At 41.8% G+C, this 11,939-nt stretch overlaps 2 protein-coding genes across 2 annotated transcripts; one reads left to right on the top strand and one right to left on the bottom strand.

Annotated features, from left to right (window-relative positions):
• Positions 1 to 366: 366 nt before the first annotated feature.
• c20h10orf88 (chromosome 20 C10orf88 homolog) lies at positions 367 to 7,494 on the bottom strand. Its single transcript, XM_067487373.1, has 9 exons — positions 7,316 to 7,494; positions 6,732 to 6,897; positions 6,409 to 6,606; positions 6,110 to 6,179; positions 5,705 to 5,896; positions 5,364 to 5,495; positions 4,977 to 5,100; positions 4,563 to 4,773; positions 367 to 1,419 (listed from the first exon to the last, which is right to left on the bottom strand). Exons 2-9 carry the CDS (start codon positions 6,866 to 6,868, stop codon positions 1,197 to 1,199), a joined length of 1,287 nt encoding a protein of 428 aa, XP_067343474.1. The 5' UTR covers positions 6,869 to 6,897; positions 7,316 to 7,494; the 3' UTR covers positions 367 to 1,196.
• An 81-nt stretch (positions 7,495 to 7,575) lies between these two features.
• asb3 (ankyrin repeat and SOCS box containing 3) lies at positions 7,576 to 11,829 on the top strand. Its single transcript, XM_067487372.1, has 9 exons — positions 7,576 to 7,982; positions 8,374 to 8,544; positions 8,700 to 8,812; positions 8,892 to 9,024; positions 9,199 to 9,376; positions 10,080 to 10,298; positions 10,394 to 10,696; positions 10,808 to 10,941; positions 11,057 to 11,829. Exons 1-9 carry the CDS (start codon positions 7,781 to 7,783, stop codon positions 11,287 to 11,289), a joined length of 1,686 nt encoding a protein of 561 aa, XP_067343473.1. The 5' UTR covers positions 7,576 to 7,780; the 3' UTR covers positions 11,290 to 11,829.
• Positions 11,830 to 11,939: the final 110 nt, after the last annotated feature.

The raw sequence follows: 11,939 nt of genomic DNA, 5'->3' as shown, positions 1-11,939 counted from the left end.
CAGCAGAATTCAGTTCAGATGTCGTCCGTGCTGGAACAACAGCGGCAGTTCTCCACATAAGACTTTGAAAGACCTGGATGGTAAAATTCTGACCCACTTATGAGCCAGCATTGCTGGAACAGCTGGCAGGGAAATATCAGCTGAGTTGAGTTGACTTTTCCACAAACTCTTAAGCAATTTTCTTTTGGCATTCATTAACAACAGCGAAAAAAAAACTACATAAATCAGCATCTTCAACTCTTTGAGTAAGTTCTGACTCATTTGTTTTAATTAGAAAAAGCAGCACTGGAGCCCAGAGAACAGCCCACCAAATGTTTGTGCCTGTTACAGTTACTATGCAGCAAGTCCCAAGTTAGAGCGCAGTCATCAGTATAAACATATATTTATTTAGCTCTGCACATATATTAAAACCATCCACACAAACGGTCATTTTGATAGTTTACATTGACAAATAAGTTGTATGTTACAAACATGTACATAGAAAACATTACAGTGTGATATTAAAATACATCTGTTTTAATTCTCGGGCTCAAACTGGACTCAACCAAACAATTCACGTCTGACTCATTAGCAGGTGGATCAGTGCATTTACAGTTCACACTGTGAATAACGTGTCTGGACGAACATCTGTCCGTGGGACAAACCAAACAGTTTACACGCACATTTTATAAATGAATAACTGTCAGTGTTGTATGTAAGTCCATATTCTGTGACCAGCTGCCAACAAAAGCCTGGAAAGGATCAAATCACTGCAGCAGTTTAAAGCTTTTTCTTATTTTGGTCCAGGTTTCATGTGGCCAGGCTTGTCCAGAATGCACCGCAGCCACAGGGCATGTTGTTTTTAGTGATCTGGATATGGGATTTCTCCAATTGTAGCTTTTTTTGTTTAGAACCATTGCATCATGTCCACAGGCTGATGAAGAGTCCTACTGGACACACTTCAGTTTTCACACTGTGCTCTTTAACCAATCAACTGAAACCGTTATGAAGGCTGGTTAATAAAACTGAAGAACTCATTGTTGGTGATAAGATGCCCCCTACTGAGACTTTTTGGTTTAACACATTTTAGCAGATTACTGCAATCACTGTGTTAAGCTTGTAAAAAGTTCCACTTCTTAGTTTTATTGTTATGTCTCTGTTAGTGTCGGTTAGCTCAACATCCTTTTTGACACTAAGGCCTTTTCAGGGTTCTGAACTTAATGCATGGCTGGTGTTTGGGCCGTCTGCTCCGCCGGTCCGGTGGACGCTGCTCCGAATGCTGAGCTGCTCATGGCTCCCTGGTTAAGTGCAACCAGTGGCAGGGCACTCAGCAGAGCCTTCTCGAGCTTCTGCTCCAGAGCGTCCAGGCGACGGTCCACGTGCTCCTTCAGTCTCCTCTCCATCTCCTCCAGACGACGCTCCATGGTTGAGTCTAACTCCCTGCAGCGAAGATCACATGTGGTTAGAGAAAAGTGCTGAGAGAGTTTAAGATAAATAAATAGATACTGTATTATACTATAATAATTATACTGTAATATTTCTGATAGGAAATTTGAGTGTTGCAGTAGCTGTAGCATAATAATATATATACACAAAGTAATAAGACATCAATAAAGTAAAAAGAAAACCATAGTAATAATAATAATAATACACTGTACATTTGTGTAATTTAGTCAGGTGAGGAAGACTAAAAAAAAAAATAGTAAAACACCTAGAAAATGCACAGAAAAACCAAAAATACACTAAAAACCAACGGGAGCCACCGGAAGTGCTGTCACCCCAAGTTTAATTCCAAAATGAGCAAATCGCATTTTATTCAAAGTTTATTAATGTGGAAAGGAATGAAAAAATGCATAAAAATCATTTTAGGACTTCAGCTGTGTCCCAAAAAACATTTATATACTGTGCTGTACTGGATGTTTTGTGGTTGAATAGACTTAAATACTTATTCTAATGCTGTACAATTACTCGTGATGTCAGCCTGTTGGATTACAAAACCTCAGAAGGCTGCAATTTAAGTAAATTCATATGTGACAACCTGTTTCCTGTTTGTGTGCAGTTTGCTCATTAGCTCCACACCTTTCACACACAAGACCAGTCACTCTCTGTTCAGGCAGTGGAGCCTGTGGCAACTTGAACCAAGCCACACATTTTTATGAATAATAATAATAATAATACAATTTAAGCTTGATAATCCCCGTTTAACCCATCCAGACACAGGATGCCTGCTACAAAGAAAGTCCCCTGCAGCAACATTTAGCTTGAGCTACCACTCAAGCTAAATGGGACTTTGTATGAGTCACTAAAATGAGAAGAACAAGAAACACAAAGCCACATCAGAGACCAAGCCAAAAACCTAAACACATGCACTTTAACTAAACCACCCACAGAGTAAATGCTGATGGTCATCGTTTTCTGACCACAAAATCCTGCTGGGTCAGTCTTACGCAGGCACTTTCTTGGTGAAAGTCACACAGCTGACTTTGGGTCTGACTCATCCTAACCTCCTGGAAGGAATATTTAAAACCAGGATGTTTAAAAAAAACATTTCCCTTTTTTCCAGCTCCTCAATCATTTCCACTCTGTTTGCATGTCTTTGCATTTGAGGTGTGTAAGCACATTTCAACAGCATTACTCTTTACCCTCAATGATCTTTAAGAATCTCTAAAACCACATTTGGACCTCTCTCTAACCAATCCCACTGCTCTGGAAGCTTCTCTGAAACCCTACGGTCATTTGTCTCTACCCAAAATGCAGAGATGCTAAGAATTATTAAGAAGGGTTTACTTAAATTCAGAACTTGCTGCATGAAATGCAAGTTTGATGCAACGCAGTGCCCATTTTACGTAAGGCAGACGAGGCAGGTCGGAGGAGCGTCGGTTCTTAAAAGAATGCTTAGCATCAAACATGTTTTAAATATTACAATAACTAGTATTTGATCATCTTAAAAACGAGCAGCCAGTCATGTAATACAAATTTGTCCCTCTATACTTCAGAGTATAAACCTCTTTAAATACTCTGACGTGCTGTCGTGCAAACGTACCGCTGAGCCGCTGTCCTCTCCTCAATGTGGAGTCACACTCGGCTAATGTTCTCTCTCAGCCCACACGTGCTGCTCTACTCTCACAAAAAGCCTCATTTATAAAGCTGCAGTTTGTGGCATCGCTTCATAACAACAATTGTTTCCTCCGCAGACGTCAGCGGACCCTGAACCCTTTGCATCAACGTTGGCTAAAAAAATGTGACATTTTCAATTAGGTTTGGTGCAGTTTGCCAACACTTGAATGAATAAATGAGCCTTACTGTCTCTGTATCAGCCTCCTCCCTGCACAACCGTGCTCACATCCAGATCCTTCAATGTCCTTGTGTCAGCTGTTCACTATCCAGAATGTGTTAAGTAAAAGAACACGACAGCCTAAGCAATTATTTCAATCAGGCCTGGTTAACAATGTGGATTTTTTTTTTAAACACCAAAACCCACCAGTATGTGATATGAGGCTCTGGGATCAGTGATTATTCCACAGTGAAGCAGTGGGAAAAGTCTGGGCGTCTGCTGACTTTGAACAGCGCCACACTAAAAATGTGACATCAGACAAACAAACTATTGTCCCGCTGAAGAAACGAGTCTCTGTGTCAGTGCTGCTTAACAGTGTGACAGTGATGTGCTCTGAAAGGCCTACACAGTCCTGAATGACCAAACCTGTGTGTTGGCTAAACGCTAAAGACAATGTGACCTGCAGCCTGTGTTTATCAGGGGAACTGGTTGCACATGCTCACATGAAGGCGTCCTTGCTCGGTGCATTTTAAACAGGTGTGACGCTTGAACAAAAGCCGACTCCTGACACATATGATGTAATGAACAAGCAGGTTTCCACACTGAGCATGTTTAAGACCTGCCACTGGCATCAGGAGTGGCTGCATGGGAAAAAAATGATCAAACCCCATGGAACTAAAGCTATAAAACTGACTGCTGACAGGGAGACGATGACAGAGCCTAAACCAAAATCTTCAACTTCAGCATGCTGACAAACTAAATGAAAATGGTGCCTTTTGGTAGCTGCTTAAATTTGCCAAATTTCATCTGTCAGCTCCTCTCAATTTATAACAGGGGTGGGGAACTCCAGGCCTCAACGGCACATAACTGCTTGTTTTCTAACTAACTAAAACATTATTATCCAGCTTCTGACTGACTAAACACACTTACACCAGGTCATCAGAAGTGGGTAGTGCAGGGAGAGATGGAAAATAAGCTGCGGCTCACCATAATGTTTTAATTGTTAATTATTGTTAAATGATCACTACAGGATAACGTTAAGTAAAAGTACAAGTAGTAATTCCTATCTGCGGGAGTAAAGCAGTAATGTCTTTCTGACACAAGGTGGAGCCACTTAACTGGATGAAGGCTTAAGAATAATAATGAGATGAGTTCAGATGTTAAACATTGACCAGGTCTTCCCTCCCTTCCCTCTGATCAAAACACAGTAATCGATTTCTCAGTGCAGCATTGGTCATCATCAGCTCGAACAGTGAAATATTGATCAAACACACCATCTAACAACATCAACTCGCTGAAATCCACTCACCATGTGCCATTTCTCATCTTTTTCTCCTTCTCCGCGGCCTCCGCAGCATCATCCAGTCTCAGCTGCGTCACCTGGCCACAGAGGCTCTGGAGCATGGGCAGAAGCTCATGGTCGGAGGTCACCGCCGGGCCTTGTCCTTGAACAGTCAGGAAGTGTGACATCATCTTTGATAGCTGAGCGTGGTTTACTGGTCCTCTGCTCTCGCTGCTTGCTGGAGATGGGAGGCGTTTTTTATCCACATCAACAGTATAGAATCACAAACATTTTGCAAACTCACACTCATAAATGTTTTCTCTAATTTTGCCTAATCTGGAGTCAATTTTAAAACAGATAATATGTTTCAACATGAAGTTGGAAAATAATTTCCCAGATTTTGCTCCTTGGTGTTCACCTGACAGAGAGGATGATGCTTACCTGTGTTTGTAGTGTTGACATCAGACTGTAGCAGGTCTGAGGAGCAGAAGCTGGAGCCCTCTGACTCTGTTCCGTTCTGAGTTGGTGGACTTTTGTCGGCAGGCCTGTTGGTTTCGGCTAAAGGCTTAACACAGAAACAAGACTCTTTGAAACTCTATGTGTAAAACTCTATATGTGTTTGAATTCGTCATCTTGTTTAATGCATTTTTTGTTTGGCTTTAACATTCACTTCTACTCTCCATTTGTATTATTAAATGATTAATAGCATTCAGAATAAAATCTCAACATCTACTTCACTGGTCTAAAAATGCAATATCTTTATTCATGTTTGAGCTCTAGCTGTGGAATCACATGATGCTTCTAGAAACTAACCAGCAGCACAAATACCTTGGAGTCTGTAGGTTGGGACTGGTTGCTGATGGCTTCTGAGAAGATATTGCGTTTTGTAGTCTGGGGAGAGAAAGCTCCTCTGCCCATGAGGAGTGGAAGGAAACAACCCAGAGAGCTGGTCTGAAGGTTCTGAAGAGAAGCACATGCAAGACTATAGACACTTTAGCCAACTTTGGAACTTGATTAGAGAAAAACGGTAAAGCAATCGGTACCACAGAAGAAAAAAACATCTGAGATAATCTCTCTGAATTGTCTCTGAACTGGTTGCTGTAAATGCCCCTGATCACCTGCAGAGGTTGATAAAGGCAACACATAACCTACTACGCTATTACTCCCACCTTCTGCTGGAAATGGACCATTTCCATGAGATTCTGGGCTCCCGGCGAGAGGCTCGTTTCCAACTCCTCCACCAGACACTGCACCTGCTGCATGTCGATACTGGGACCCTGGGCTGAGCTGCGCTGCTGCGGCTGAAGACCCACGATGACTTGACTCACCAAAACACTGCTTCTACCAGCAAGAGAGAGCAGCTGAAAGGCAAAACAAAAACTTTGTAAAAATAGTTTCTGTGAAACAAAAATCTATTCTATTTCAGTTTACACATTCCAAGACCAAAAATTAGTAGATGTCTCTTAGTCAAAACATAAGTGAATTGAATAAAAGATGACACCAAGCCTCAACTACATTTCTACACCTTAAAGATCACACTAATATCCCAACTAATTTGTTAAGACGGACCTCACCTTCACTTCACAGGCTGAGGATGGATGCTCCAGGGTCACCTGTTTCCTGTAGAAAGGTCCTCTGTCATCACTGCAAAGAGAACCGAGCAGACGCTGCTGCAACATCCCATCAGACATTTCACCCTGGTATGTGTTTTATCTTCACATGCTCTTAAAGGTCGGTGTTATCAGCTCCATCATCACCAGCTCCTGTTCCATTTTGTTCCATGATGTCACAAATTAATTTAGTGACATCGGTCTAAATCTAAATCTAGAACCAATGGCTGATGCCTAAAGGCAAGAAAACCAAATGCATATACCTGTCTGTCAGGACACTGTCATCCCTCTCTCCCCGTACCGTCCCGCAATATTCTCCCGTCTGATCGTACACCTCTATGGTTCGAGCTTCGCTAATGACCAACAAGTGACTGATGGCACAAGGGGAACTGGAGCTGCAGTGCAGCGTCAGGACACAAGGAGACCCTTCCTGTGTCTGCTCCAGCAGCACTGGCCTGCCGCTTTGAAGAAAAAAATGTATGATTAGGATGGCGTTCGTTTAAAAGTGGAAAATTCAATCACCAATTATGCTGCTTCTGTTTGAAAACAGTACTCAGGCTAATTTACCCTCGTTACACAGTCTTACCAGTTTGTCTTGTCCCCCTCTAACTGACTAATGTCCTCTTTGTCACTGACGTGAACAGGAAGCAGGACATCAACCAGGTGACCTCCTTGAGTATGACAGACCCAAGCAGCGTCACTTTTCACAGCAATGTCCACCATGGTGCTGTAGACGCCACAGGGACGGTAACCTAGCAGAAGACAAGTTAGGACGCAAGATAGGAAACAGCTTAGGAAGGTGCATAAATCCTGCACGACATTTACAGAAAGAAATCTGGAGGCATGACGTGGTTTAGGGCAGGTTAGGACATTTCATTTCATAAACTCCTGCATTAGAAATGGATCGAACATTTCTGCACACGTCCCTTCTGTGGGGACCCTTAGGGACTCATGTCTCCCTCAATTATCCTCTTCCCGTGTTATTTAGATACAGTAACGCTATGTGAGAAAGATCTGACAGCTTTATGGTATATGGAAATTTTTAACAGGTGCACTAATAATTAGAGATGGTAACTGTTTAAATGAGACACAAAAGCAGAGCGTCCTACAATAGCAGTGTCTGAAAATAAAGCCTTTGCTTTGCTAACATCAGTGAACCAACACATTTACCTTCAGTTAAAAGCGGAGAGTAGCTTTTTTTCCCCCACACGTTCCCGGACACCTCCTTCTCATTTCCTCGGGTGTATTTTTAAACAGAATTACGGACCATAACTCGCAGCAACAGACAAGAAAATGGCCTAAAAATGGTGGATTTCGAACTCGTTTCAGCTCATGTTAGCCATTGCTAAAGCTAATCCATGATGGAACGTCCGCGGTGTCGTAGCGGACGACGGTTGACGTCATTACACAGCGACTCACTAAGTGTCAGTCGAAGCTGGGACTTCAGGTGAAAACATAACGCGCGTTATACATGAACTAAGTCACCTGTTTCGCCGTATTTTAAGGTGTTTTGATTCGTCGACGTTTGTTCACGGTTAGCTAAACTTGTGTTGTGATGCTAATGTTTGGCTTCTGTTGGCTTCACGGTGTTCCAGTTTGCAAAAATGGGAAAATAAGTCTTTTTGTGGACGGAGGATGGACTTCACAGAGTGCTACGGAGACACGGTGTCTAGTGTTGCTGCTGCCGCTCGGTCAGGCTACAGGGACCGGGTGAGGAGGCTGATAAAGCGCGGCTGCAGTGTGGACTGTCGGGATAACCGCGGCTGGAATGCTCTGCATGAGGCTGCAGCTGGTGGCAGCAAAGACTGTGTGCTAGAAGTTTTGTCCGCAGTCGGCGGTAAGAGAAGTTTCTCACGCTTGTGTTTCTTTCCTCTTAACCCTTCCTTATTTTATTTGATGGCGAAACGTGCATATTTCTCACAGGTAAGTTTCCAAAGTTGCTAAAAAGATCAACTGTTTTCGATTTCCAACTAAAACCCCTCCTTACGTTTTTGATAAACTATCCTGTTCAATGTAACCGATTTGAAATGAGAGAGATCAGTTCAGATTTTTTAGAAGCTAGATTCCGGGACAAAGACTTACAGTGATGCTTTAGAAGGCCCAAACTGAAGCAACAGTGACAAATGAATTAGTCATTCAGCCCTTGTGGCCAGTTTTATCATGCTTTCATATTTCAAGGCAAGTATGTATTTCACCATATGTGTTTTTCCTTTTCTGACTGTTGGCAGCAAGCTCCACCCGTGTCAGCCGTGCCTATGTGAACTCTCTGACCCATGAGGGGGAGTCTGCATGTTACCTGGCAGCACAGCGTGGACACCAGGCTGTGGTCAAGCTCCTTCTGAAAGCACATGCCAACATCAACCAGCTAACTAATGACTTGTCCTGTCCACTGTATGCAGGTAAAACGCTTGTTCTGTACTGTGATCTTGTTCCTACTGTTATCACTATTTTTTTTTTTATGCAAAGCTGACCCAATGTCCATTTTTGGATAATAAATGTCATTTGATGAATGCTACCCACAGTATTTATTAACCTGTTAAGTGTTTTCACACAGCTGTAGATGGAGGACACAGGGAGGTTGTAGAGCTGCTGGTCAGAAAAGGTGCAGAGGTAAACAGAACACACACTGCATCCTGCTGGACCTGCCTTCATCAGGCTGTTTATAAGGTAATAGTGAATTTCACAGACATACACACATCTGAAGTGCATACAGATTCATAATGAACCTCGTCTTTTCCTTTGTAAGGGTCATAGTGAAATTGTACGCATACTTGTTAACGTATGCAACGTGGAGGCACTAGATGACCACAGGATCTCCCCTCTCTTTGTGGCTGCACAGTATGGACAGCAGGAATGCCTGGAAATCCTTGTTAGTGCTGGTAAATACACGCTTGTCTTCGTGCATTTGAGTGGTTGTGGGCTTGTTCATAGCTTTGTGTTTCTCTTCCCAGCTAGTCTCTCTGGTTAGTCTTTTAAGTCCCCCATAAACCAAATTACCAAAAAAAAAAAGAAAAAAAAAGGATAATGTTGTGTTTGATTTGGTTTTCTTTTAGGAGCCAGTGTGAACACTCAAGCAGCTGATCTGGCCACACCGCTGTTAATTGCCTCTCAGGAGGGCCACGGGGCATGTGTGGATTTCCTGTTGGACCATGGGGCAGATGCTAATATAGCCTGTAGTAACGACTGGCCCCAGTTTCCCATTCATGCTGCTGCTCAGTTTGGCCACATCAGGTGCTCACTCATAACTTGTGTTTTATCTCAGGCAATAATTCCTTACTCTTAATAAGAAGTCTACCTCTAATCCCTCATCATATGTTACGTTGGTTACTAAGTTAGCTATTAAACCAAAGATGAATGTAGGTAGGTAAGGTAACTTACAATATATTCTGCAATATATGTTTTTGTTGGTGAAATGTTAATCATTTTGTAACCTTCAACTCATGATAGAACAAATTTCTACACCCAGGTTTGGTAGAACCTAAACCCAGTATTCAGTTCTCTCAGACCAGGTTGCTTTGGTCACAGTTATAAGTGTACTATAACCAAAGCTACAGCTAATCATTTTTTTATTACTGTTAATTTGGAGACTTTTATTGGCTTAATCGATTCAGTCTCTGTGATATTTGTGAAAACTATCAGGTTGTTTCTTTTGTTATGATTAGTATCTTTTATTAACAGTTCAATACCAAAGTGTTTTACAGTAACGGACATTTATAAATGAAACAAATTGTCACATTCAAAATGAAATAATTCTCACATTTGCTGAATAAGTCGATCGAAATGAATCATTTATCAGGAGTATGTAATAGATCAAGCTTTGATTGTTATAACTTGATTTTAATTTGTAGTTAACACATTGTACTGTTGCTAGGAGCTGCAGTTTTTATTGTATTGGTGTTGTCCTACTTACACCTTTGTTACTCCGCCACACCAGTATCCTCAGGAGGCTGATAGCTGTTACGGATCGTGTGTGTGACCACAGTGATGGCATGGTGAGTCCACTTTACGTGGCTGTCCACAGCGATCAGACCGAGAGTGTTGAGCTGCTCTTAAGGGAAGGTTATAGCCCAGATGCTCAGGACTGTACACAGACTCTGGGCCTCAGTTCACCACTTTCTGTGGCGTTATGTCGTATGTCCAGCAAACCATACAGGTTTGTAATAAAAGCTGATCTTACCACCTTATACACTGCACTAACATACACAAAATAAAATTGTGTGGATTGTCCCTGATTAAAATCTCTTTCAGTGAATCAGTGAGGCTGCTGATAACTGCAGGAGCAACTCTGAGTGAGGAGGACTGGATTTATGCCTTGGCTACTGATCAAACAGACCTGCTGCGATTAATACTTGAACACAGATGGATTCCCCGGCCAGAAACACTGAGCAGCGGCCGGTCTGTACAACATCACGAAGGGAAAACTGTGTTTAAGCTGAAGGAAATCAGGGGTCTGCTCTGCATGGCACTACACCAAGTACATTTTGCTGCCTGCTGGCTTCCTCTTCTTATGAAGGCAGGATTGGAGCCTTCTTTATTGCTTCAGGTCCACATGTAAGCGGCCAAATTACTCTATAGTCTTTGCTTTAACTTCCTTATAGTTCTCCTGTTGGATATCAGCAGGCTTGATCAGCTTCTCTACTGTATGTCTTCCGTGCTTTCTAGGTTGGAACGGGCAGATAGTGAGGTGTTGAATTACCTGCTAGAGTTTGTAAACTGGTCGACTCTGTCCGCCCCATTAAAACATGTCCTGGATCAAAGACAGGCAGAAAAGACTTGGGAACCACATCCACATTTTGGTACTGTGACAAATTAAACACTGCACATTTGCTTCTAGTATTCACTTGTACTAGTTTTGAGGGAAGTTGACTATTTCATTCTCTCTCCTTTTTTTCCCCTCGCTCCACCTTTTAGGCTTAATTCCCTCTCTTTCCAACTTGTGCCGGCTGCAGGTCAGATCAGTATTGGGACCAGATCTGCTGATGAGGACCAATGTAGTCCATCAACTCCCTCTTCCATTTCTACTTCATGGCTTCCTTAAATTCACAGACATTCCAAATGTTTCCTTTACAAACTCATCACCATCACAATTTGTAAATCAAATACAAGTATACCGCAGTACACACCAACACATACATGTGATTTAACGCTATCTTTGTGATGTTGAGATCGGGACCTGTATCATCCAGATTTCTTGTTGTGGAGTGATTATAGGACTGATCAGACACCTCTCTGATGTGACTGCTTGATGGATACCATTGCAAGCATCTGGAGTGACTGAAGACTTTTACACAGAACTGTAAAGTATACTCTGTATCAGGTTATTGCAGCTTAGAGTATATGATTAGGTTATAGTAACAGAATCCTCCATATTTTTATGGCTGCAACATTTTGTTACCTGGAATTATTCATGTTGTTTTGTAAATGTTATACACATGTTCTTCAGCATATTTGGGATCTTTGAGAGTTAAAAAAAAAGAATGTGCTGTAGGTTTTAAAAAAATAACACTAGTGGGCCAGTGAAGTTTAAATGTATTTTGCAAAACCCGAAAAAAAAACTATCCTTCACCTGTTACTTTTTGTTACTTATGTTTTGTTTTGGTTCGCATTTTTGTATGGCTGGTACCACGTACAATAATGTATTTTATTGATTTTTTTTTGTATTAATAAAAGTGAATTATAAGTAACTTCTTGCCAAAAGGAGTTGTGATTGTTATGACTTTGTGTTTCATACTCTCAATATAAAAAAACAAACAAAAACGAAATCGCTTTGTTATTGGTCCAAACAGTTGTCAAT

This window comes from Channa argus, chromosome 20 (assembly GCF_033026475.1).
Source record: "Channa argus isolate prfri chromosome 20, Channa argus male v1.0, whole genome shotgun sequence".
NCBI classification, from domain to species: Eukaryota; Metazoa; Chordata; class Actinopteri; order Anabantiformes; family Channidae; genus Channa; species Channa argus.
This window is presented reverse-complemented; position numbering and strand designations above follow the sequence as displayed.

Excerpts from the sequence above, each read along its gene's own strand:
- c20h10orf88 (XM_067487373.1), bottom strand. The coding sequence starts at position 6,868 with ATGGTGGACATTGCTGTGAAAAGTGACGCTGCTTGGGTCTGTCATACT. Across the intron at positions 6,607-6,731 it reads GAGGGGGACAAGACAAACTG|CGGCAGGCCAGTGCTGCTGG; the intron begins GTAAGACTGTGT and ends TTTTCTTCAAAG. Across the intron at positions 5,496-5,704 it reads TGGTCCATTTCCAGCAGAAG|AACCTTCAGACCAGCTCTCT; the intron begins GTGGGAGTAATA and ends GCTTCTCTTCAG.
- asb3 (XM_067487372.1), top strand. The coding sequence starts at position 7,781 with ATGGACTTCACAGAGTGCTACGGAGACACGGTGTCTAGTGTTGCTGCT. Across the intron at positions 10,299-10,393 it reads ATGTCCAGCAAACCATACAG|TGAATCAGTGAGGCTGCTGA; the intron begins GTTTGTAATAAA and ends AATCTCTTTCAG. Across the intron at positions 10,697-10,807 it reads TTATTGCTTCAGGTCCACAT|GTTGGAACGGGCAGATAGTG; the intron begins GTAAGCGGCCAA and ends CGTGCTTTCTAG.